The sequence below is a fragment of the Cygnus atratus genome, chromosome 6, assembly GCF_013377495.2.
Source record: "Cygnus atratus isolate AKBS03 ecotype Queensland, Australia chromosome 6, CAtr_DNAZoo_HiC_assembly, whole genome shotgun sequence".
NCBI lineage: Eukaryota > Metazoa > Chordata > Aves > Anseriformes > Anatidae > Cygnus > Cygnus atratus.
Genome location: NC_066367.1, coordinates 13,755,896 through 13,783,782, shown reverse-complemented (window position 1 = coordinate 13,783,782; position 27,887 = coordinate 13,755,896). Strand labels below are relative to the sequence as shown.

The window sequence follows — 27,887 nt, the reverse complement described above, 5'->3', positions numbered from 1 at the left end:
ATCCATTTTTAAGTTTATTCAGATAAAATATAGAGGGGGAGGGCCAAGAGGCTTGTAGTATAATTAACTTTTAACATTTTCCTGATAATAGATCTATCTGATTTACTACTATTATTGATTGAGAATTATATTTAGAAGACTATTACTGGCTGAACATTATGGTCTTTGCTGGGAGGATGTTTTGCATGGGGGGGGGCCTCTGTCAATTTTATCAGGAAAAAAATGAAAAACATTCATTAGTAATTCTAGAATATTTTATAGGAAAATTTTTATTTGCTTTCCTTTTCTATGTGGCAGCGTTACATTATAAGGATGAGTTTAAAAGTACATGTTGCATTTATTATGCATTCTTGCGATGTAAGAAGATAGCTCACCTTCAAATAAAGCATGATCTTGCAAGTTTTCTTCATTTAGTAAAAACCAATTTTTTTGAAAAAATAAAAATAAAAACTGCAACACAATTCCAAGCAAAAATCAGACTGACCTAATAAGGCTACTTTTTATTGTTAAGTGTATTGTTTCGTATGTTGTCCAGATGTATGACAAAGGTAAATAATCTCGACTCACCCTGTGAAGGACAGATGATGAGGACTTGATTGAATCAAATTCATTTTAGACAGAAATTAATTTTTATAGGCCAGTCTTTAGGTTCAATTGTAATTCCATTTGAGTCTGGACACTGTAGCAGAAACGGGTTGTTGCCCATTCGTTCCCCAAAACAGCTTCCTGAGTACTGCTTCTCAGCTTGGTAGAAGCAGAAACGTTTAGAAATGCATTATTGTTTTTATTGGTCAGGACACTAATGGAGGTCTTCCGTGACAGATATGTTTTATAAGCTGAATACTCTAATTAGGCTGGTTACTGATCAGTTGTTGGGATACTGATTGTGTCATTTATCAAAGAGCTGGGAAAGCGGATTTGTTGTTGTTAATTTAATGCTCCCTATCCCACTGAGTACAAGTCTTCAATGTAGTAGTACTTGGGCTGCTGCAAGGCTTAATTTAGCTAGCAGTATACATGAGAAAGTAGTAAACGTGGACCTTGCAACATAAGAAATCTTATGTAAACTGAAGAATTTCCAGTAGGGAGAAGGAACATAATTGTCAGTGTGCAGCGTGTGTGTTTCTGTACAAAGTCTTTTCAAAGGGCTCATGCTGCACTAAGAGGGAGGGGAGAATGTTGTGTGTGCTGCCTGTCCACCAAGACCAGATTTGTAGCCATATTGTCACCATGAGCATCCCAACATTGGTTTGTGTTTTGAGCTGAGGTGCATATTTTGCCGACTTGATTTTTGTGTTTGTTTTTAATTCAGGAGCTTGTAAGGCAGGTTGCAAGTGATTTAGTGCACACCTTTCTTATGCAGTGGTTTGCAGGCAATCACTTGCCAAAGCATTGGTCATCTTATATCATTGTACAACTAAATGGTATGGGTTAGATACATGCATTTCTTCTGTAGATGTGACTATGTAATTTAAGGAATTACATACTTAGTGTAACATTTGCTGGCATGATGAACGAAAACCAACAACAAAAGAGACATAAAATACAGAAACTTGAAAGGTTATTCTGAAAACTAGCCATAACGTTCTTCTGTGTGAGTTTTCAGTTTTCACTGAATACCAAGTACAGAAATGTCTTTTTGGGTCTGTCCCAGTTTTAGAAACTGTGATTTTTTTTTCTTTTGAACAACTGCTCAGGAGAATAAATTAGGCGATATGGCATGTATTGGGGGGTGGGGGTGGGGGGGATGTCTCAAAAGAAAAGCTGACTAGAGGTGTGACAGGAGTTTGTTTAGCTGTTAGCCAGAAGACCTGCATTTGGGAGTTCGGTGTAACTCCTTCCTTGCAAAACTGCTCTAGTGTGTGATCATCGGAACATATGTACTCGATCTCTGAGAGAAGGGAACCAGCTGGCTGGCAGAAAAATACCATTGGCATTGCCCGTGTTCTTGTGTTGACAATGTCACAAGCTGCCCTCCCAGATGGAGAATTTGAATGAAGCCAGTTGTGGGTCATAAAGAAAACACTCTTCATTTTTGTGCATCACTCAGTGATTGTTGGTGCCTAGATATTGTCTGACTTCATGACCAGCAACAACAGATAGTCATTTTGAAGATGTCTTTTACATTTCACATTTGCAAGTAAGCAATGTACAGTGAACACGTTATGCTGTTTTTGCACTGTCCATAGTCTGGTCTTCTGCATTGTTGAACATTTAATTTTTTTAATACAACATGTGGTTCTGTTTTTTCCTTAGGACCGCCTGGACCAGGGGGCTTTTAAAAAATCAGCATTTGATGGGAGTCACAACTTTGCAGCTGTTTCCCGACGCAATGATACTATTCTTCAGCAATTTGTCACATACAGTCCTCAGGAAAGAATACAAGGTGGTCTCTTATATTTTTCTGTATGCTAAAAGAAAGTTTTGTTTTGTTTTGTTTTTCCTTGAAATCCAAAGCTGCTCGAAAAGAAGTTTAATTAGACTAAGTGCACACTTTGAGTCATGAAGATCCAGAGAGGGTGGGAGAGCTGACTCAGAAGTTGTGAATTAGATTCCTGGCACAAATTCCAGTTTAAGTAACAGTTTCTAGCTCGCTGCCCCAACACGTAAGGTTGGATAAAAAACAAATGATGAGTGCAAAATATATGTTGTCAAAATGTTTATTTTATATATATCTTTAATGAGTAAAAAGCTTTTTTTATTGAATGCTTAGATTTATGTCCCATGTTTTTATAAGCTAAATTAATTTATACAAATTGTAAAATTCATAAAGTACACATGCTCCTTTTAGACTAAAAGGTGAAATTTGTTCAAAGGTTAGAAATACTCCCTTAATTTACAAATTGTAATTACACTAATGAATTCATTTTTTAAAAAGGCAGAATTGTACATTGTGCAAAGAAAACCTACAAGTATGAGCAAATGTAAGCATATAAGAGCATTAAAGATTGTTTATTGTCCTGTCTTTTTTCATTTCTGATGGCAGACTGTACTATCTGTCCAATTTGTGTCTGACTCAGCAAGGTTTAGATACTGAAGATTTAGACTCCAACATTGTAAGAACAGATCTTCTTTAGATCTACATTATGTTTCTCTTGTTGGAGTTTATACTGATTCTGTAGTTAAAGGAGAATAGCATTATCCTTACAGCTAGCCTGCCCTGTAGAGTTAATGATTACCAGAGGATCACAAGATAGTAAACACCTTTAAAGCCATTTGTTAAAAACATATAAGCAATTGCTTTGGAGTGATTGATGCAAGTGAATGGCAATGGGTAACCTGTCACTTAAATGAAGTTTAAAAAAAAATTGTGCAAGAGTTGTACTTTCAAATGAGGATTCTCCTACTGTGATCTGAAAATCAGGATGACTACTTTATAGCACATTCATAAATCAGTGTTTTCAATAAACAACTTTTTAGTTAAATAATAATGGTAAGAAAGCATTATAGCAAACAGGAGATTTATTTTAATAGTTGATGGTGATTGGTTTGCCCAAAGACTTTGAGAACTGCTATTCTGCAGAATTTTAGGAACAATCAGTGCATTTCCATATGTATACTCTTAAGTTTTTCTTTCAGCCTGTGATATTTACGGCATAAGACCTTACTTAACCTGTCAAGCAATGCAAAACATAAATGCACATATGTGCATATTTTTTTGTGGAAGCTAAAAAGAAATGGATATGGACAGAATACTGAGCATTCGGAGTTCAACCTCATTTTTAATTTTTCAGTCAATAATGATAATTTTTAAAACAGGAAACTGTGAACAAGATGGTCTGTAGACTTGATTTATGGTTATATTTTCCTCAGTAGAAGTTAAGTGAATTTAACAGGTAGAGAAACACTTCTTAGCAATTTAAAAGTTACTTTGAAAAGATGAGGAAAAAGGAGAGAAAAATGTGATGGCCTCAGAGGAGTGAGTGTGGGGTGGAGTAAGGATGCTCTGGAGTGCTGTTGAGGGCTATCATCAGGAGAGGTTCGGCATGGCCAGGGCTTCTGAGCCATGGCCTGGGAGCAGTTTGTAATTGGAGTCAAGGGACTATAAAACAACAAAGACTTTTCTAGTGCTACTGGGAACCTACTGGAAGTATCATTTTATTGAGATCTCTATTAAAGATTTGGTATATGATGAGTAAATTTGTAGTGGCCTTGATGGAGAACTGTACAGAACTTTGAGCTGAAAGGTTGTCAAAGGTTGTCTGCAGTAGGATATTCTGATCTGAAATGCTTTTGGCGAAAGACACTTTGGCCTTATAGTAGTCCTTCCTGTCGTAGACGTATTTCTCAAATTTTGAAGTCATAGTATTAATTATTGTAGAGCTAATCTTCCTGCTTTCCATATTGGCCTGTCACTTATTTCCAGTCATCGGTTCCTTTTTTTTTTTTTTTGCATTATTTTTTATAAAACACCTTTATCCTTGAAGGCATCTGTAAAGGCAAAGCACTACACTTACGCCCAACCATCATTTAACTCAGTTGTGAACTTCAGATTGTATGTCCGTTAAGGAAATGAATCTCAGACATGGTAAATTTCTTATGCAAGGCAAGAGCAAGCCCCTGTTGGTGTACTTAAGGCGTACTGACCAGACTTTGGAGGCGGAGGTCCGGTTGGTACAACATTACAAATAATAATGAAGGGTAGAAGAGCTTTTTAATGTAACACTGGATCTAATGCAACAATTTAATGACACGAGTTGTAGTAGGTTTAATAAAATGTCACTTTCTTAATTAATGTTTTCCAATAAATTATTTCTAGTATCATTCACTGCTCCTACCAATAAAACTCATATAAAAGCTCAACAAAAACACACCGAAGCTTGGCTTGCTAATACTGTTGTCTGTTTTAAGAGCCTTTTTTATTATACATGAGCAAGAAAAACTAATGTCTAGGGAAAAGTGGTTGTAGCTGAAACATTACATTTTGTCTTGCCTGTGGATATTTAAATAAAGGGGGAGGGGGTACTGATCTAATATTGAAATGTCAGTGTTTGTTCTATTTTTGCATGAATAATACTTGCTGCCTTCAGGTCCTCACTTCATTTGCTGCAAAGCTGTTGCAGTTTCAGTGGTTGGGTGTGTGGATTTTTTTTTTTCTCCTGAGAAAGCCTCTTTGAGAAACGATACTTCAGTGCCAGAAGCATTACATTTCTGGTGCTGAAAGATTACTGGAATGTGTTTCATTAGAGGTTCTTATATATTTCTTATAACCCTTTATTATATACGATTATAGAGGAAATGCTGTCATCTCTATGGTTAAGTAGTAGAATAATCGTAAAATATCTGTACTACCACTGGCTATCAAGTCCTTGTGGTTGTACAAGCATCTGTGTTTTCATACATGTAATAATGTCAAGTTAGAAAATTAAAAATTTACATTTTAAAGTAATTTTTAGAACATTACATGTATCTTACAAATACTTTCCTGAAATGCTTAATATCTGAAAATTCAGTGCATTTTGTTAATAGTTTGGCTGTTCCTCAGACCACTTTGGATCTGGTAAGATCTTTTCCTGAGGTCTTGAACATGGAGGCGTTGACTACCTTTTAGTTTAAGTTCTCTCTCTTTTTTTTTTTTTTTGGTTGTGTACTAATTTTGCTGGGAGTTAGAGTCTGCTGTCATCACTCCTGATTCCCTCAGGAAGTCTGATGTTTTTCTGTATGTTCTTATCTACTGCAAGAAAAATGCCAGTGGTAACCAGTCACCAAACAGTGTTTGTGAAGAGACGTATTAGTTGCTGTGAATCAAAGTTAATAAAACAATATACTCAATACTGTCTCCAACCATGGCCATTGCAGGCTGCTCAGAGAAAAGATAGTAAGACGACAGGGCAGGGTGTGGTGTCATCATGCGTATGTTTTCTGCTTTGGGTTGTCAGTGCCTTAGGAACTTCCTAAATCAGAAGTTCTGTCTAAACCACTGTGATTTTGATACCTCCCTGACTTTTAGTTCATTTATTTAATATTTTCTTTTAATTTGGTTTCCAAAACATTGTCATGGCAATGAGATCCATGATTTCATTGCAAAGGAAAAACTACTGCTTTGTGTTTGTCCTGGCTGTGCTACTTGATAGTTAGACTGGGTGTCTTGTAGTTGCTGTGTGTGACATGGTCAATGAGATTCCTTTTCACCTTGTGCATAGTTTTTATGATTTCATAGACTCCTTTATATCCCTTTTTATTGCTTGTTATTCTAAATTAAATACTTCCACTTCATGTTCCTTGTAGGAATGTTTTTACATGTTCCAACTATCCTTGCTACCTTTTCAGTAAGTTTCTGAATTATACTACATCCTCTTTCAGAAGGCAAGAATGAAAGAATGAAACTTCAGATGTTATTTAAAAACTAGGCATGCCATTTACTTGCAGAATGAGATGGAGTGTTTGGACTTATTCTTAAGGCTGTGAATGTTTCTTTGCCTTTTACTTCTCTAAGCATATATTCAAAGAATGATCCAGCCCACTTCTGAGGTATTGTTCCTGAGTGGCAATCGCTAATGTAATAGCCTATGTGTATGTATCAAGAGTTTTCTACTCCTCCCATGTGTATCACTTTGCAGTCACTGACATGGAATTTCACCTGCATTTTATTTCCTACTTCCTTAATATACTGCAGTGCTTTTGCAGAGCTTCATAGTCTGCTTATTTTGGGCAATTCTGAATAATTTTACATGGGTACATTTTTTCATCTTCTGATTTGCTTCATCTTTCAAATCATTTAATTACCTCATACAGTTTGAGTTTCCCTTTGTTAAATATTCTTTTTACTGTGAGAACTTGCCATTTATTCCTCATGTTTCCTGTCCTTAAATTGCAACCAGAAAAAAATATTTAAATGCGACTATTCAGTGTGCATGTATGTTGGGTAGCATATCCGTTTTCTGTGTCAGGCTGGCAATCCATTTTTTTTTTAATATCCCATTGGAACTTTTCATCTCATCCGCTCACACTCCCTTTATTCTGATGATGATGTTCTCACTTTTCCTGACAAAGGTTTTGAACTATTCCATATCATTCTGATTCTTAACAGGTTATCCAGCCAATAGAAGTCTGTTGGTTTGTAGGATCCTTGAGCTAATAGCATAGTTTTATTTGTTTTATTTGGCTGGTTTGATTCTAGGGAACTACTTCAGTGCGCTTACATAATAAATATAATCTGTTGTTGTCTAACTTGATCCCCTCCCTGTAAACCATTTTTCTCTCAAATTAGATTAGTACTTTCAGATAGGATTGTGCAAAAAAATCTAGCAACATATACAATGAACAAAACAGGTCATGAAAATACAATGTGTAGGTATTGTTAAATCACTTATCTGCCACTGAAGGCTAAGAATGAAGTATCCTTCTTTTCAGTGAAATTTTGGAGGGTTGAAGATATGTTCTATGTTAAAAAAAACGTAGGGACTCCTTATAAGATCTGACCTGTTATACTGCAAGGTGTGAATTTACAAGACAATAATGAACTGGTTACAGCAAGCACAGCACTCATATTAAATACCTCAGGTATGTAAGTGTTGTTGCTTAGCAAACCACTGAGTGGTTTAATTGAGTAGTTTATGTTTTTCTTGGTTGGAAGTAATTTTCTGGTGTGAACTGAATGTCTTTTCTAGAGGTAAGGAAGGAATTGCCTTAATACCAGGAAAATGAGGATTGTAATTCAGAAAGACCCTCTGTCTTGTCTTGTCAGGAGACAACAGAAATTTTTCTTCTCTCTTCTGTCCATGAGGGATGATAAATACTCCCCATCAAAGGAAATGAAATCAAGAACCTAGAATTAGTGAGGATACAGTTATACAGTAGAAGTGAAAATTCACTCAAATGGAGTAAAGCAATTCATGCCTTGCACTCAACTTCACTATAAGCACAAAGTTTCCCTGTATTTGTCTTTAATTATGCATATGCAAATCTGAAAATCAGCTCTTCAGGAAATCTCAAGGGATGTATTTTCTGCTTGGTATGATTTTAATTCTAGTTTAGTTAGTTTAGTGATTTGAATAATTTGTGAGTCATTTCAGAATTGCTTAAGGCCTTCCGGTCCAGTCATTGATCAATGAACTGGTGTTAAGTACTTGTTTCTGTGGCTTTTTATTTTATTTTTTTTTTAACACAGACATCCTTTCTTTTTAATTTCAGAGTTACCAGTGTCTGATCATGGCAGTGGTGAAAATGAAACCCCTCCACCTCTACCACCACATCCCACAGAGGATTTGCTGAATGAGGATTATAATCATAGGTTGGACTTTGTCTATTCTTAATATTTTCAGCCCTAATTGATTGTGATAATAGTTCTAATTGATTTTTAAAATCACTCGTTATTTTGTAAAATTTTTACCACCATTTTCACAGTCACCTGATCCTTTAATATAAATTGATGTTATTCTGGTATTCAGTGCTTTGTTCATATTGGTTGTTCATTAACTGCGTTATGCCTCCTCTTGAAGATACGTGGGGTCACAATACCTTGCATGTGTTCAGTAAGACAAAAAGAATCCCAAAACATAATCCAAATTTAAGAAAAAAAAGTGAATTAAAAATTATACCAATGGATGCTATACATAGATGCAGTGCTTGAAGTCTCTTAAAGTTTTAAAAGTCCTAGACAAATTCACTTTGTAGAAAACCAAATCTTCTTATATAGCATGTCAGCCAAAGAAGTTCTTGAGCTTAGAAAATGAAGTTTCAGTAAGTGTGAACATTGAAAAGTGTATGTGAAAAAGTTACCAATGGACACTTTACAAGTTATAAATGAGTTAGGTAGATTTTTCTGATAAATGCTACTTTGTCTAATAGTATGGAATTCTCTCAGGTAGCACTGGCTACAAATCAAAACATACCTCATTTATTTCAGCCTATCATACTTTTAATACCTAGTATGGAAAATTCAGTGTTGAACACTCTTCACTCATTTTGTGTGTGTTCACAGTTGTGATAGTCGTGTGACTACGTTATTTGAATGAAATGAGGAGAGTATACTTTCCAAGTAAAAACATAGCTATACTTCTGTGCTTGTGTGTATGGATGTGATTAAAAACTAGCCTTTAAATGACCAACTGCAAGTAGTATCAAAGAGTACGTATATTTTATTATGGATGCCTTGAATTATTCTTTTTTATACTAACAGACTGTAATTTTACTATAGTAATTACATAATTTCTGCTCTTTCAGGCATGTAGATATGTCATGGTAAACAAACAAAACTCTATATAGACTAATGGAAATTTGTACTGAATTGACAACTACAGTTGTTTGCTAGAATCAGTTGTTAATTTTTCAACAAGCTGGGAGTGAAAACATTCCCTTAAATGATAACTATGTACTAAAATGATAATGTATTTACAGGCCTTTCCTCCCACCTTGACTTTTTTTTTTCCCAGTGTTGTATTGGTGTTCCATTCGGAACGTAAGTTCCAAAATTGAATTCCTGTGGAAAGTCGTGCAGATTTCACAGAAAATTCATTTTAATAGGAAATAAATGGAGGAAATGTTTTGACACTGAAAAATCTGTTGTTATTGTATAGTTCAGAAATAAATCTTTTTAATTTTGGAACTCTTTGTTTTCAGAGAAAAAAATAAAAACTGTTTCTTATTGAAAAATTATGTGGATTTTTTCTGATGCCTTTAAGTGAGGTGTTTTGACTCCTCAAAGATTAAAGCTATGTTGATTTTCAATCAGGTAGAATTTTTAAATGTTTAGATATTTGCCTAACTTGACATAAAATCAAATAATTAAAAACAAAAACCACACATGATACCTTAGGATTCTACAGAATATTATGGCAGCCTCCAGAAAACCTCCAGCATCTGCAGAAGAGGTGGATAGCTATATGCTTCTAAAACAGCTTTAGATAGTGGATGAAGTAGAATTGAAAGAGGTACATTGGTGACATCTTCTCCAGCTTTTTGTAACGTTATTTGAAAATGTAATGGTTAAATTTAACTAGCAAAACACGTACACACAAATCCCTAGCAAGTACTCGTATGTTCCTCCTTTCTTCTGCTAAATAAAATATGAATTGTTTAAAAGCAGCAATTATCACCAAGCATTTACATTTGTATTTGCATCTGCTATGAAGAACAAGTGACTAGAGGTGCTAAGTCTCACAAATGAAACGTGAGGATCAATGACTGATTTTAAAATGCATGGCTGCAAGCAATTGGAGGAAGAAAAACATATACATATTGCATGTTTTAATTAGATCGCTTGTGATTTGAGCTGGTGCCTAAATATTTTACGTGTTTTTTTGTTGTTGTTGTTTTTCTGCAGCCCTATCATAAATTCAGCAATGTATTTAACAGATCAGCACATCAACTTCAGATCTTTGACACCAGCCAAGCAGTCTGAATCAATTAATCTGAAAGCCTCAAAAAGCATGGATCTGGGTAAGAAGGGGTGGGGTGACATACAGGTCAGCTTTTTAGCCCCAGCACATCTGCACCATCTCAGTTTCTTGCTTTTGTTTCTTAAACACAAACATCAGGGAGCATCAGGGAGTAAGTTCTGCAGAGGATCTGCAGTGATGGGGACAATGGTCTGTCTCCTGTAGCATCTAATTGCAAATACCATTTCTATTAAACTGAATAAAGGTTTATTTCTTTTTTCTTAAAGAACATTCTATCCATTGTATTGAAATCTTAGCTGCAGAAAAGAGGGAGCTTTTGTAAAACAGAAAGAATTGTTGTACAAGTTTTGTGTGTCTAAAAATATAGCAAAACAGCAATAACAAAAGTATTTTCATATAGAATACAAACGATTGCAAAACTGCAGTGGAAAAAGGCTAACTTTCCTAAGACAAGTTGTATATGTCTTCATTGACAATGACAAACACACGTGACAATGACAAATCAAAGTGTTGCAGAAAATCTTTATAAGTGCTTGAAGAGTGGTAAGGTTATGGTCCTCTACCCATCAAAGCTGTGAAGAAAATCCTGCAAGGTGGACAAAACAGAAAGTAAATGGTTCTTTCAATACTAGTAAAACGTTGGTGAATGAAAGGTTGAAGGGTTATTGCAGTTGAAAACTGAGTCATGTTTTGATGGTAGTTCAAGGAAAAGTCCATGAGATTCTTAAGCTGCAAAGAATCAGAAACCAAGTAAGTTTGTCTTCTGCCTTTTAATTCTTCTTTGTGGCGCTCATCCTTTATCTTTCTGTTTCAAGTTAAAGTGTTGAGGGAGTAACTTTGAGGGCCATCATTAGGATGTGTTTAATAACATTTCTGTTTTGTTGGACCAGACTTTATAGACAATGAATGGAAACTGTTTAATTTCTTATATAGTTTCAAGGTACCATTTTGTTGTTGGTATTTTTTTTCCTGAAGTGTTCTAATTTGACCTAATTTTTATATTGATTTTTGTCTCATTGCTGCAATATTATTTTAATGCATCATAAAATGTGTGTGCTTCTGTGATGGAGTGTTAGGAAACTAAAGCGTTGTATTAATACATGTTGTATTAACAAATAATAAGAATCCATTCTGAGAAGTTCTTAAGGAATAAAAAACTTCACTTTTAAAGTTACTGCATGAACTGACCAGAAATGAGTCCTTTTGCAGTTCTGTTCCACCCTTTTGACAAAGAATGTGTTAGCTATATATGTTTTTTCAGAATGGAAATACTGTACATACTCAACAAAGAAATGAGTTTACAAGCTTGAGTCAAAATACATACTTACGTAGTCAACTAGAAAAAATATTGTTCAACTTTATGGCCTATTTTTAGGCTCATTTACAGTTCCCACGTAAGTCAATAGGATAGAATGTTTGCAAGCAGCAGTGTAAAATTAGGCAATGGGAATGCACTTGAGAGCATGTTCTGAACTACCAGGTAACTTGTACTTCCTTTTCTCCAGATCTGTTCATTTATATTGTAAGTTTCAAAGCAGTATAAACAATCTGCAACTGCTCTTGACACATACAAGTGATGCTTTGAGAATTACACGATTTACTGAATCATAATGGTTAAAAAAAAAAAAAAAAAAGGTGTGTAGATGACTGGGTGTGTAGATGTCCTTAATGTCTAAAAAAAATAATAAAAATGTTGTATGCAGATGGTAACTGTTGAAAATACCTCTTCTGAAATGAAAGTAAAAAACAAAAGGGGTAATGATTGGAAACAGTAATGTCTTATCCTTTTATTTTTTTTTTTTTTAAAGTTCATTTCTGTTTTATCAAGGAAATGGGCCCAACTGTAATAATGTAATCATTTTCTTATAAGGCTGCTAGTTACTTATTGGGAAAAAAGACTGAGAAAGAAATCTGAGTTTAGCATTTCAGGTATAAGTTGTTTACCCAATAGAAAAATGAAATTAGGACATTTTGCAGTCATTCTTTAGCAAGCAGTGAAACACTTTGTTCAACTTTTCACCGTAAGAAAGATTTTAAGCAGAAGCCTATTTAGTCTGGAAAGGTAAAGGGAAAAGAAATATGAAAATATGAGATAACTGCAATATAAATGCTTCTAATGCAAATAAAATTCCAATAATTTAGTATCTAAAACTATTCTTTCAAACAGAGCATCAGTATAATGCACACTCCAAAATAGATTTTTTGGAGAAGGAAAATATATTAGTTTGCTTTTATATTTTTCATATTATTTAACTACAGTCATGACCCATAGTAACTTCTCATTCCAACATTCAGCTAAGTACCCATTATTGATTTCAGTGTGATGTTTGCCAGCACAAAAAGGGTGGGAAGTGCTGCTGTCTTTTTCTTCCAGACCCAGAGTTGTGGTTGTGAGAATGACTTGTTGGCTACCACAGAGGAATTTTGTAGCAATTTGGTAACAAAGGAAGTTTTTGCTATCTGAAAATGGTTTTATAACTGCTAGGCCCCCCTTTTTCTGGTTGTCATGTGATGCTGTATACTTACTACTTTTCTTTTGTTCTGTAGTTCTCCAATCCCCTTCCAAAATAAATAAAGCTAATATGATGAACAGAAAAATAACAGAATTGAAGTCTCAGAGGAGAACTTTGAGACTTTACAAAATGTGACTTAAATTCAGTTTCTTTCCTTTTAAAACAAATTGTCTCTGAGTTGTGTGTCACCACCGATGTGGGAAGACATAGTCAGTCTTTAAGGTTACAAGGTCCAGAAATCACTTGGGTCTCTCTAGACCAAAATATGATCCTGAACTCTGTAGACAACAGAATTAGCGTAATATGGGGTATAAATGTGAAATCTGTACTGCTATCCACTTATGAAACATTGTACTTTACCTTGAAATATGTGTGTAGTACATTAGATGCTTGGTTAGGAGATGAAAATTGCATGGATTATACAACTGCATCATCAGAAGGATCATCAAATTAACAGAAAATTTAACAGAAAATTTTTAACACGAGGCCTGGGAATCCACATATTGCTACAGACTGAGAACCTCATGGCAATATACTAAATTCATTAAATTAGGGAGCTAATGAAATTATATAGTAAGGATCTTTTGGTTTTGATCAAGGTTGATGTATGCACAAGAAGTAAATCTGTTAAGTAAAGACTAGTCTATAATTATACAAATTTACAACGAAAACCCATTTAAAATTGATGTTCATCTTTTTATTTCTATATATTTTAGGCCCAGAAACCTTTGAGTGCTTAATCTGTTTTCCAGTCATATCTGTTTACAAAATAATAATTATTGTAATTGTAAATTGGTACCCTCAGTGAATAGTATCAGGATATAAAGAGGGGTGATCAAATAGTGTGCAGTAGTGTTAACATGTAGCATCAATTTATTGTCGTTCCACATATCAAATCTTACAATGAAAGGGACTTGGCACATGCAGCAAAAGCTGTAGGTTACTCACCAATAGGAAGAAATGGTTTAGTTTATTGACTCTTTGTGTATTTCTGTTGTTGATTAGCAGTTGGACAGCAGCAGAAGATATGAACCACCTGATTGTTCAGGCAGGGTTCTGTGTTGTTATGCATGTGCCGTGAGTTGTATGAACCTTAACAGCTAAATTCACAAATCACATGAATCCAAAATTGGCAATGTCTGGAGATGTATTTGAAGAACTTCTATTTGTAGATGAGTTACTTTTCGCTTGAATGCACTTTATAAACAAATCAGTGGTATGTGTGTGATACTGTTGTAGTATATCTTTTAAAAATATATATAAAAAAGGATCTATGGTAGTGTAATAGTAGTGGTAGTGTGATATCTTATTTGGTTTTGCAGGTGTGAGCAGAAAATCCTACCTCATCCATATAGACATCTTTGCACCGGGTATATGAAGGCAGTTAGAATGTTTGCAGTGTGACTGGTTCTGTGCTTTAGCATCCATTATTTAGTCAGCGATCTAAGGCTTTTTGAAATCTACTGCTTCATTCAGGATAATAAGATACAGATTAGTTCCATATCAGCTCTAAGTTCCAGTGTTGTTCCTTGCTGCTGTGTTGAGATAATGACAGCACTTTCTGGATCACTGATAGAGTTCTTATCCCATGTCTTATGGTATATCTTTTTCTTTGCCTTGCCTATTTTTATTCTGAACTGGTGACAGAAGAGCACAGCCACATATTTTCTTTTACTGATCGTGGCACTTGAGATGTCCATTTGGTAGTGTAAATTTATGTTATGGGTGATGGTGTTTGAATATATTAGCAGGGAAAATAAGTGTCCTTTTACCATGATTTCAGGAATTTGTGCAGGGCCAGCCAAAGTCTGGCTTGGATTACGTGCCTGTACTGATTAGATTTAGGCTGCTTGCCAAGTTTGAACTTGTGCTTATAGCACAGCGTTAAAAACTAGCAAAACAAATGCAGAAATGCTAGAAATACATGTGTCATTGTGCCTTCCCACTCCACAAATAAGTGGTACACTTTTTTTTTTGGAAACTTAATGGCAGATGAAAATGAAGAAGAAGAAATCAATGGCTTCTATACAAGTCATTGGAAAGATGATTTTCCCTTTCCTTCTATGTACACACATTTTCCTGTACATTAGCATGGTTGTCTAGAAAATAACTTCTTTATAACCTCTCATCAGAACCCATTTTCAGTAGTGGTTTTTCTTTCTTTTAACTGTATTTAAAAGGTAATTTCTGTGGAAAAAATAGCAATATGGATTTTTTTTTTCTTGTTGTATTAAAAAAGAAAAAGGAAAATAGAAAGGAAAAAAGGTGTTTTATTATTTATCTCTAATACCCTTATTTTCTGTAAATCGTTATGCACAGGAATGATTTAGGCTATGCAGAAATGTACTGTAAAAACTACAGCCATGGGATTTGTATTCAAACACATGAAAGCGTGGCTTGTTTTAACCTGAAGCAGCATGAAATTGAATCATATGAGTATATAACAATTTGGTTGTGTATCAATTCAGGCTTTGTAGATTTATATTTAAGGATGTTGTTATAATAACCCATGACCACTATCCCAAGGTACTACTCAAATCCACCTTCCTTTCCCCATAAAGAGCAAAAACCCATAGATCTTAACTGATTAAGCTTTAAAGCCTGAAGAAATGGAAATACCCTTTACTTGATTTTAAATGTGAGTGAAATATTATTTGCTAAAACATAATTAGACATACTCAGAATCACTTAACCTTGGAGCATATTTATTAAAAATATCGGCCAACTTCATTTATGTATTTAAGAATAATTAGCAAGTGAATATGCAAGAAGTGGTATGGAGTATTCTGCCAGGAAGCCACTATTTAAGTAAATGCTCATTTCTTTGTTAATGAGAGGATGCATTAGATAACAGTACATAGTTTTAAAACACCTTAAAACAAAGAGAAACTAGTGTTTATAGAAGGATGTGGAAAATGCAATCAGTATTATTAGCTGTTACCTTTGCAGTTTTCTACGAACCAGATCATTCTTATTCTGTTCGCAATTTTGGATATTGAAATAAATATCTCAAAAAGTAACCAAATGAGAACCAGGCAGAGCTAATGGAGATTGCTCTTCAGTTAAAGCACTGATTTCATTCAAATGCAATTAAAAGAATGCATTTTGGTAGGTCATCAAAAGTGGCATGCTGTTTTAAAATTGTTGTGTTGTTAACCAGGTTGTATGTATGGAACCAACTTCAGATCTGCATTTAGAAGCCAGTTAAGGTCATAGGAACATGAATGTTGAGAAAATGGCTCAGAATTCTAATAGGCTTTTCAGTGCTACTGGACTTTAACAATAATTTATCAAACCATCTCTTGAAGGGGACTTGTCAGAAAGAGAAATGTCATAGGTTTAGGAAAACCTATAATGTGTATGGCTGTAATTGTCTTTGGGATCAAGGGCCAGGAGATGTTTTAAACTTTTTCTAGCTCATGTCATTAACAACTTCATAGTACTGTCAGTTTAGATACCTGTTTTCCAAGGCTACTCTGCAGAACAAATTTTTAGAAATGAACACAGCACATAGTTTTCTTGGTTTAAATAATTTTCAAATTTCTTCTTGAGGTCTGCAAGTAGGGAATGAAACAAATTCAGTTATTAAGTGATAGGGACACAGTGGGACTGAACTGAAAATTAGTTTGTTTTATTCTTTGTGACAAGAAAGGCTTTTAGCAAGGTCATTCCTCTTACAAAGTTTTACACCAAATCTGGGGTGATGTGTTTGAGGGGGAGGTGAATTGTGACATAAGGACAGATAAGGACAGGAGGGAATATTAACTTATTTGACTGGTTTTGTAGAAACCTCTTAGGATTCAAGAAAGTTTGCTGTGGAGCTGACTGGGAACGTCCTATGAGCTGTGATGGTGATGGAGCTGGGAAAATGGTAACACATGGTTGAGGTGGTAGTTTCTTATACAGCTTTAGTCTAAGTTTGAAGCTAGTTGATCTGTTAATGTACTTGCACTATTGAAGTATTACAGGTAGAAAATAGCAATTAAGTTAATGTTTCTGCTTTGAGAAAGTACAGACAATAATCTGTACTTAAGTCTTGAGTCTTAATCTCGGAATAGTTTTAAGAACACTTTGTTTTAAATCTTTTCTCCATCAATATTCTCAACCAGTGAATAATGACAGATTAGGCTAGGAACTTGTGGTTTAACCATAGAAATGTGGAAGAAGTATTAATAACATGCGGGAGATGCGTAGTGGGTGAGTTGGATCAGTTTTAGCCCTGTACAGTTTCACTGGAACAGAGGTGAGAGGGAGGTAGAGAGAAGGACAACAGAAGTGTTAAAGAAGCAGTGATGGCCTCAATTAGTAGTGTCACCTTCAGGAATGAGGGACTGTTGTGCCAATAGAAGAAAATGAAGTGTGTATCTCTGTCAGTAGCAATGAATGCAAGCTTAGGCATTTGTATTCTCATTTCTGCATACTGACATACCAGGTGGAGACCAGTGATGAGTGGTGTCCATCAGGAGTCTGTACTGGGATGGGTACTGTTTAATATTTTCACTGGTGACATGGATACTGGGGTGGAGTGCACCCTCAGCAAGCCTGTGGATGACACCAAGCTGAGTGGATTTACCTTTGTTACCACATGAATAAAAGTTATCCTTAATCCTCGTGCAAGTTTTCTTCTAGCTTCACTGCTGTTTAACACTGAAGTGAACAGGAGCCTATCAAGGACTTAAAATCTTTCAGGAGTGCGTAGGTGTTGGATATCGAGGAGACTGCAGAACTGGAGAGATGGGCCCCTTCTGTAAAGTTTTGCCATCACTAGGGAGGGGAATAGAGAGAATTATTGAAGGAAAAGATTTTAAGACTGTGCAAAGTTTTCCTTCCTAATATGCACAGTTTATTGCTTCAGTAGATTTTAATAACAGGTCTTTGGTCTTTGTACACAGTACTACAATGAAACCTCAGAACAGCTAACAGCATTTTCTAAGTGATGGTTGTGAGCCAGCGTTTGACACAATCTCTGTGAGTAATTTATGCCACTCCTCGAAGGGGGAATGCTTCACCAAGGAAATAAATATGGTAGGAGAATTATGTCATTGGCAGTGTCGTTGACTAAAATTAATTGCTGATGCAGTGCCTTCATTATGCTGAAAGGGCTGGGTATGGATACAGTGCATTGGAAAAAGCAGTGAACGTTTTGTTGCCTTGCTTTATTTTCATGTGTTGTTTATACCACAGAAATTGGCAGATTCTAAAAAGGACAGAAGCATCATTTGTGTATGTGGTTTGGGAATACAGCCCTTCTTAATTGATTAATTGTAAGAAATTTTGTAGTGCACTTCATACAGATTTATAATGGAAAATTGTTCTCCAGGAAATTCCTTGATGTTTTAGGCACTTCTTTTTTCTCCCCCATTTGTTATAATTTAAAAATAGTAATTAAAAAAATCCTTGTTTGCTTCTTTTGTGAGTGCAGAACTGCAGTTGGTCTTCAAACGTATGTCTCAGTTTGTTCAACAGAAATGCAATTAACTTCCACGCATTTAGAAGACTTTAGGTAGCTATTGGGCAATGTGGCAAATCTAATCATTCAAAAATGAGGCACTGAGTTGAAGACTAGTGCCCTGTATCTTGTGAATAGTAGTGAGTCCTTGTTTGGGGAAAAATGATATAATTGCACAGAGATTGTACTGGGAGAAAAGAAGAAAATTGATTATCACAGCTGGCAGCAGCATTGCTTTGTACTTCTCTAAACAATAGTTCAGAACAAGTTTGACCTTTAGGTAAACTTGGACAGTATTTAGATGCAAACTGTTTCTGAGGCAGTGCGGAAGATCTGTTGTGTACTAAACCATTGAAAATCACGCAATTGAAATAAAATTGCTACACTAGTTATATTGAGTGGGGTACAGAAATGGCAATCAAAAGATTAGGTGGAAGGATATGGATGTGTTGTGGTTGCTTTTACTGTTGCTGAATACTACTACTTAGTTTCTTAAAGCAAAATGGCATTCAGGAATATTACCATAGGACATTCTAATACAACTGATTATTCCTGACATACAGTTTTTTAACCTTTTGTTTTGGTTGTTGGCATGGGAAAAAAATATCAGTTGTTTGCTATGGGCTGGAGAGATTTGTTTGTCTTAGTAATACTTCATTTTACATAATCTGTGATTTTGCTAGTCACCCAAGTGTCCGTGCTTTTCTTAAATAGCTGTAGAACTTCAGTCACTTTCATTTCAGTAATTACTTCAAGTACTGACAATGAGTATCTAACTGGCTTCTGTGATAAAAATGTGGTTCCTATATTATAGGTGTTAGTTTTAAAAGAGATAGCATGTTTTATGCTCACAAACACTGATAACTTCATGAACTAACACACCCAGAGTTTCAGGGACATTTAAAAATGTAACCTATTTGTTTGATTTACAAGTTAAGGAGAAGGTTCTTCTTTGTGAATGTATTTACTCTCTTGCACTGATCCTTCCAAGATTTTTTTATTTAAATACATTGCATGCATCAATTCTAGCCTAATAATACATAGTCTTTATAGTGTTCCCATAAAAATAGTTGCAGTTGAAATTTTGTTATAAACGTTTTCCTGATATACTGCAGTCTGGCACTGAGCATTCCCAAGTGTGATCCTCTTGAGCTGAAATTGTTCATAGTTAGTTGCAATGTAATTACTTTTTGATGTTGCAATAAAAAAAAGAGATTTTTTATTTTACTTTAGTGTTAAAGGTAGACAGTATATTTTCCCTGTTTAAAATATTTCAGGTGCCTTTCTACAAAGAAAAAACAACACTAGAATAAACTTAAAGAAATTTCCATTTAGCTGGTACTTTTTTTCCAAAACCAGGAAGGACAGCCAGAGAAATACTACTTCTGTTGTAACTGAACAATTGCATCAATCTTGAACATCATGCAGAGAAGTATTTTCAAATACCATTTTGTGGAACAAGACATGTTAATGTACTTCCTATATAAAGTCTTCAGTTACAAAATTTTCAACTTATGCATACATAAGGTAGTTGAAGGAAATGAATAATTATCTCCCATTAGCCTTTTCCTTCTTTTCTGTCATCTTTTCTTTGTTCCCAGAGGAAAAGGGATACTAATGAGTGGAAGTCTCATCCAGCAGACTTGTCTGTACCACTCGTTCAGTCTAATGAAAGGTGACCATCCTCAAAGTCACTGCCCAAGGGTAATACCTCCTGAATGAAAATTACCTTATGGAAGGCTCAAACTATTATATAAATCTTTAATTTTCTTCTCTCCCAATTTTTGTGTGTGTGTTTAAATGCATAATGCTATCCTTGTTTTCTATTCTACTATTCTATTCTACTATTTTTCATTTTATAACCATTTTATTCTTTCTTTGTTCCTCCAGTGTTAAAATCTAATTTTTATGTGTGAAGGTAGTGTGTAAAGTATGATTAAGTCAGATGGTTTTACCCCTCTTAAAAACATAAAACTTTAGTTTCAGGCAGAGCCAATCATCAACATAGTTTAAAAAAATGCTGTGAACCTTAGTATCTATTGTTTTTCAAGCTCCCATGTAGTGTTACATAGCCTACTCCAAGTAATCATTGTGTATTATAGTGGTTGACATTAGGGACTATTTTAATTAAAGTTGCATATACGTTTCCGTTATGATCCCTTGTTTTCACACAATCATAACTTGTCAAAATGTTAACCTTTGGCAGTAAAGTTTTCTGTGACAACTGTGTTCTCCTTGGAGGTAAATTTGGGGGGAAGGAGGAACAAAAAAGATTTTGAACTGTGCTTGTACAAAATCCTTTTCTGGTCATTTTGAGTTACAGGATCAGTTAAACTGCATAGCAAGGATATGAATAGTTACTATCATTTCCAGGTACTACAAAAACCTAGAAGAAAAGCTAAAGACTAAGAAAAAAAAAAAGCTAAAGAAAAGCTAAAAGACTAAGGAGTATGTAACCACCTTTAATTTTTACTAGCCTCACTGATATTTTGCCTTGCAGTATCTCTGCATAACATGCCAAAGTCTTACTTTAATCTTACTTTATTTGCATCTGTCTCTCTCAACATCATTAAACTATGTCAATTTTACTGATGAGGAAATGGTTGACAGCTTAGAAAGGTGGAGAGGAGATACAACAGTCAGGTGTTGATTCATGACTCCAGTTGTGGATTCCACGAATCCAGTCTGGTACTGGATTTGGGTTTAAAAAAAAAAAAAAAGAAAGAAAAAAGCTTTCCTAAAAGTGAGGCAATATAAAAGAACATTTACTATGATATTTTTTCCCAGGAATGGCTGCTAAATGTCAATAACTACTGCACAGCTTTTCCCTGGATAGAAAATAGCATCTCCCTGTACCATTACAGATAACCCTGTATACAAAGTTTTTATGGTGACCACTATATAAAGCTTGTGTATGTTCATATTTATAGTGTTGCTGGTGTGACTTGACAATTTATTTTATCATATAAAGAAATCACATTTTAAGGCATAATATAAGGGAGTGCTTGGGCAGACAGTGAAGGATAAGCTTTCAAGCCTAACATTCATTTCCTGTGCTTGTTTTATCATCCCTTACATTACATTAGCACCATTTCTTTGCATAGAATTCATTTTACGAAATAGTGATTGGTTCTTCCACTCAGCCCTCTGGGAAAGTGTTTTAATTATTTTCATGAGATATATGATAATAAACTGAACTACAGTGACTAAAGAAAAATTACAATTTTTGTTACATTCAGAAATTGTTCTCTAGTCTGCAAACCGTTACTACTGCAAACATCTTTCTTTATAAGATGTGAAATTCTACACAGGTATGATTAGCAGATAAAAATAAATCATAATGTAAAAAAAAATTTAAGCCTTCCAAAAGATCGTCTTTTTGGAGACCTCATTGTCTGCAGATGGTCCTGTGAGTCAGTGAGATGTCTTGCAGTTGGGAAGGTTTCCACATCTGGATTCTTTTTACCAATTGAGGTCTTTGATCTGAAAATGTTACAACTCTCCTATGCCCCATAATTTGTCTGGCAAGATGAGTTATTTACAAATGCAATTGCTCTTCTGACAACTCAGTTTTGAGTGTGTAAGTGCGGAGGTCCTGATTTGTAATCCACAAGGACTGCTGGTAGTTTTTTATTGGTTTCAGTGGGCTTTGATTCAGGTATGTGGACTTTGAAGCACCCCAGATGGATTGGGGGGGATGGGAAGGAATTTTTACAAATGATTGTAATTTAAAGATTTAGGATGCTGCGTGTCTGAAATTATTTGACAGTGTTTCAAAGGCTTGTGAATTTAAATAAGTTTCTGATCTTTGTGTCTTTTCTTTTATTCCCCCAGTGGCAGATGAAAGCAAAGTTGGTTCATTGGCTGGATGCAAATCAGGTAAACTGTTCTTCTACTTTGGAGGAAGAGACAGCAACTTTAAAGTAGTATGGGCAGTAAATGAAATCAGCCTACAGAAACTGTGGGGACTAGCTTTGCAAATTAAGGTATTACTTTGTATGGCCTGACTTCAGCTTGTGCAACGATGAATTAGGGATTGCAGTGTGCCAGGCAGTGTATGTAGCTGAGTCATTTGCAGGAAGAACTATAACTTTTTTTTCAGTAAAGGTGTTGGAAACAGAAGATGAGGGTTCAAATCAGAGCAAGTTCAACATGTCTTGTGGAGTGTGGAGACTTAAGCAATATAAATTTTGAAAAACATAAATATTACTTTTTCTTCTTGCTCTGAGTTTCACTTCTACTACCAGAAATATTGAAGATAATACAAAAAATATTCTACAATTAAAAAAAAAGGTCATAGTTCCTTTCATTGTGTTTGTGTAGTAGATTATTTTAAAACTTTTTAGGCCATCATAAAAAATTAGAAAAAAAGGTCCATACTGCTGTCATTACTGTACCTGCACAAACCACACCATGGTACTGTACAACTTGCAGTTCTTGTATTATAAAAATTTCAAGGAAACGTCATATAAGACTGCAGTTTTTCACAAGACACAGATAAGCTGACATGAGAAACCTTGAAAACTTTCTAGAAAACTCAAGTTATTCAGCGATCTCTTCTAATGTCAGAAAGCCCCGAAGTTTCTGGCTGCCACTTTGCTGCATTATTGCATGTTGCCTTTTTCCACTCCTTTGATAGAACTGAAAAGCTGAATTCATGTGAAGGAAGGTCGAATATGAGATTCCTGGTTGTTTATCGTATTTCCTTCTCTGTACAACTGTGTGTCCTCCTTTGGTTCTGTTATCATGTAGTTCTCTGGTGTGGATTTTCCTTATCTGAGGACCTTTTCCTGAACTTAAAATAGACAAATTCTTTCTACATTCTTTTGGCTTCTTTCCTTCGTCTGTGAACCTCTTGGCTTCCCTTTCTGAATAAAGGGGTAGTTCATATGTCTTGTAACTCCTGGGGGAAGAAACTTCTTTCAACTTTTTGTTTTGGGAATGTGAAAGCTTCAAAGAAATGATCTTCTCAACTAGGAGAAGCTAAGGGCGTTGCCCTTGGTTTTTTTCCTATACAGAAAAACGACTATAAGCATGCAATATCATGCAGTTTTCCAAAGATCAGTGGAATTTACTGCTATCAAAGAATATTGGAAGGAAACCTGGTGAGATCACAGTTCTTTGGCAGTCAGTTGTTACAGATATGTTAAGCTTCGTATCATTTTTAACAGCATTTGATCTTTCTTCTGCACATTTCTCCAGATCATTGAAAACACCGGCTTCCAAATTTTTCTGTTTGAAGACACCTAATAATTTTATGTGAAAATGTGGGCCCATGCTTACTGACTTCTGGCTTGTTTGCATTACTTACCCCTCATGGACCTCTTGAATGTAGCTAAGATCTTTTTTCAATAGGCTGAAATCAGTGATCACCTAAGCAGTAGAGCCAAAATATCCTACAGTTTGTGACTATTTTTTTTATTATTCTTTATTATTATTCTCCTTTAGAATAAAAGGAGCTAGCTACCTCTGAGAAGGATAGAGTGTGAATGATTTTCTTGGTTCTGTCCACTTTAAATGCTATTCAAATACTGTTGAAAAGTGTGTGTTGCGCCTCCCCTCTAACCCGTGTTCCATTTCCTGTCCCTTCAAAATACAAAATCAAGCTGTACTTTCAACTTTCTTGTTGTTCATTTAAAGTATTTATTTTAAAAATTGTTCAAGAACATAAAGTTCTCTTTACCTCATCCCTATTTTTACTGTACAGTTTTTGGAATTTTATGTCATATATGCATGTTGGTGGCATTCCATCACATTGCAGAACTATTGTTTTAACATTTTTCATTCCTAACAATTTTTCTTGCCTTCCTGTAGGTACCTTTTTTTAAGAAAGCTCTAAGGGAGATACTGCAGTTTCTTGTGCTGGGAGCAAAACACTTTATTTCTCATTACATAAAGAAGAGTTTGCATCCCATTCTTGATGACTTAAGGAAATTAAACATATTTCTCTACAGAATTAATTATCACCTACTGACAATCAATGCAATTATCCCTTCTCTCCTTCGACATGACTTGTTCTATGAAATACACAGTTGAGTAATTCTCTCTAGGGAAATAACCTTTCTGTTCCTTCTGGGGCAGTGGCTCTTGAAGCATTTAGTCTCAGCTTTTGGTTATAGTTACTGTATTCCTTGCGTATTACATGTTACTGAGCAGCAGCTCAGGAGTTGGTAGCACGTATTAATTTCAAAAAGTGTTATCACAACTCTGCAGAAGACCAAGGCATTAAAAGGATCTGTAGTTGTAGCCCCATCTTTCTTTCTTTTTATATATTGCACCAACAAGCAGCAGTTCCATATTTTTTCCCCGTAAAAAATAGATCCGATTTTAGAAGCATGTCTGGACACAGCCTGAACTTGTAAACATTTTCTTTGGGAAGGTGGCTGGAGAATTGTTCTTGTATTTCACCTTCACAGAAAGAAGAAATAGAGTAGAAAAGCATCAGTGAATTCTGGTTCCCATAGCTGGCCTGTCCTTTCAGAGGATGAAGACTCCTGCAAAACTCACAGGCGTTCTTAGTGTTGCTAACGCTTTCCATATTACTGTTGGAAAATGCACTGGAATGCTGTGTTGATGTGGCCTACTTCCCCTTACTGGAAAAGACCAGAGTTCAAGCAAAGTGTGTGTGGAAGGCATCCTGTCTTCCTGAATCCTGTAAGGAAGATTTTTCTTTCCCCTGTAATCTACCTGTGTGCTTAGCAATGGTGAATCTGCATTTCCTACACACAACTCCAGTAATGAGAATGAGAAGCGGACAAGTGGTGCCTCTATATTACAGAAGAGAAAACGTACAGAAATGAAAAATCAGTGAATATTAGTTCTGTTTTTCATGAACTCTTAGCATTTTAGAGAAGCAATTACAGGACAGCTAGCAAAGGGCAGGATTGTTTTTTCATCACGCGTAACCTGATTTATATCAAATACTGAAAGAGAATACTGAATTCTTCACAGCTATTTTCTTTTCCAAAATTCTTTTCTTGTTCTGAATTACTGCTTAGAACACTTTTAATATGTATTGACTGTCTGCTGAGGTCTCTGCTGACACAGCTCTTTCAGATGATGCAGTGCTGGAGAAAAGCTGATGAGTCTTTCTTTATGAGCTCTGACATATTAATTAGCAAAATGGCCAAAAAAGCTTTCCTATTTTTATTTTAATGTCACTAGACCATGCTTTTGGCTCAGAGTATATTTGGAGACAGTTCTGAGACAGGATGAGTTGAAGATCTTATTTTCTTGCTGGCTGCTATGCATGTCACCGGGCTACAGGTTGGTACAGGTATGACTGAATGATGTATGATAGCTCCGTCACCAAGCTGAGTCCTTGGCTACTTTGAATTAATGCTATATGGCAAGGAATAGGGTTAGAGTTGGAAAAGGCCCAGTGGGGTATTTTGAAGCATGCATCTGGTCAAATTTTTCCCCGTGTAAATTTTGTTGCCACTGTGGTTACCCTGCTTGTGGTTCAGTTTGTGTGGTAGGATTGGTGTTCTGGGAAGGAAGGTTTGAGGAGGTGGGTATGTAGCTGCAAGGACAGGCCTTTGATGAGGGTTGAGTGCCAACTCTCTGGTAGGCTCCTCTGGTAGTCAGTCACTGGTGCTTCGTACGGTAACTGAGTTGTTGTTCAGATGGGATTCAGATTAGGACTGGAGTTTGCTTGGAATAAAGTAGGTTAAAGGTCTTGGTGCATCTTTGCATCCTTTAATGACAGGAATCATTCTGTACTAGATACATCTTACTGTGGTTTCGTTAAGGTTAGGATGACAATTAAGATAGCATGGTTTAGGACAGCAGTGGTAGAAAAGTTAGGGTTATTGCTAGATTTTATATGACCCACTGGGATTGGGTATGGAAAGTGCAATGGATTAAGCCCCATCCTTACCTTCAGGAAAGGCTCTCCTGCCTATTGCGAAAGCTGTGGTTGCATTGGTAAATGAAATAAATTTGTGGCACTGAGGTTGTACCCAAACAAGTATAGAACTAAATCTTCCCTTTGACTTTAAGACAGGATGATCCCCATCTGTGTTCTGAGCCTCCATTGCAGGATGGCTGTGGGTTACCATTGAACATTGTGCCTGACATATTTGAACACCAGAACCATTTTTCAGAAGTGTTTGTGAGAGTAGAAGAGCTGTTATAAAACTTATATACTGTAGATTATTCCATTCTAGTAACCTTAGGTATGCCTTGTCACCGGTAAGTTTGCAAATATAAAAACCACATGATTTTAAGAACTGGATTTATTTTTCACAGGGACAGGATAGGGTCTGGTGCAATCGGGATCTAGCATGTTGAAGATTGTTCTCATGAAAGTGCGAATAAGTGCTAGGCTAAGCTTATTGCTGCAATTTGAGTTCAGATTTAGAAAGGAAGGCAAAACTGGAGAAATTTTCTTTTTAAACCAGAAGGATCATGTGAAATTTGAGCTGGTGGGACACAAACAAAATCCAGTGGTTTATGCATACTTATGTTGCACAAAATGCTTTCTTTTAACCAAGGATTTTGCTCGGTGCTAGTGGTGAGAATAGGAGGGCTACAGAAAGCTGAGTGGATGGGCATGGGCATGTTTGGATAGAATGAGACCAGTGCCATTGTAGCAAGTTTGGCTTTTGATTTCCAGGTAACACAATTATGTCAGAGTGTCTAAGGAAGTGGCATTCTCCTCTCCTCTTGACAAATCTCATAATTTTATTAAATAAGCCTTCTCACAGCTCTCAATGTCATTACAGCTGAGCTTTTCAAAGGAGGCATTGGGTTTAATACAAAGTTCATGAGGATTTATATAGTAACTACATCTATCCCCACCATAGTCAAAAAGACTTGTGGAAATGGCTGAGCTGCCTGGCATATGCAAGTGAAGTGCCTATGCAGACATGGACCATGCCACTAACTGAAAGTTTGTGGCACATAGAATCTGACAATTGCCTTTGTATTTGTGAGAGGAGAAAAAGGCTGATTTTAGTTCATTTTATTTCTCTTTGATAAAAGAGTATGATATATAGCTATGTCAATCATTCTTGCAAGTGTGAATGAGGAATAGCCTGCTTTGCAGACTGCAGTATACCTTAGCAGGTATACTAAACCTAACCCACAAGTGTTGGTTTGGGTACTGGAGGCAAGCAAACTGTGGCAGCTCCGGAAGCTGAACAAAGTGATTTTCCCTTAATTCAACCAATGTGGAGCTCTGCGCTATTTCAGCTTGACTGACACAAAATTAACGCAACTATCTTTCTGCGATGGTTCAGTGCAGTGGGTTACCCATATACCATGTTCCTCTAAGATTTGAATCTTAAGGTATGCATTAAGCTTGCTGATCTATTGCTGGAAATATTTTTCAAAAGAATTTCATTGTTTTATTTTTGGCTTCTCTTCATAGATGATTATTTTCTCCTGTATCTATTATTAGTATTAATTATGATTATACTTCAAGCAAAGCATTCTTTTGGTCCGTGTATTTCCAAAGTAGTTGATGACATCTGAGAACCTGTATTCACTTATGCAGCCAAGAAACAAAAAATAAGATTCCTTTTCCCTGCACATCACTTGCGGAGTTAATGTTTTCTTCTGTACTTATAATTGGTAAGGTCT

At 35.6% G+C, this 27,887-nt stretch overlaps 1 protein-coding gene across 1 annotated transcript in view; it reads left to right on the top strand.

Annotated features, from left to right (window-relative positions):
• PARD3B (par-3 family cell polarity regulator beta) overlaps positions 1-27,887 on the top strand; it is a 401,848-nt gene that overhangs the window by 206,723 nt on the left and 167,238 nt on the right. The window contains exons 13-16 of the mRNA XM_035571245.2: positions 2,257-2,386; positions 8,134-8,233; positions 10,265-10,380; positions 22,137-22,181. Coding sequence (XP_035427138.1) covers positions 2,257-2,386; positions 8,134-8,233; positions 10,265-10,380; positions 22,137-22,181 — 391 coding nt within the window. The remainder of the gene's footprint in view (positions 1-2,256; positions 2,387-8,133; positions 8,234-10,264; positions 10,381-22,136; positions 22,182-27,887) is intronic.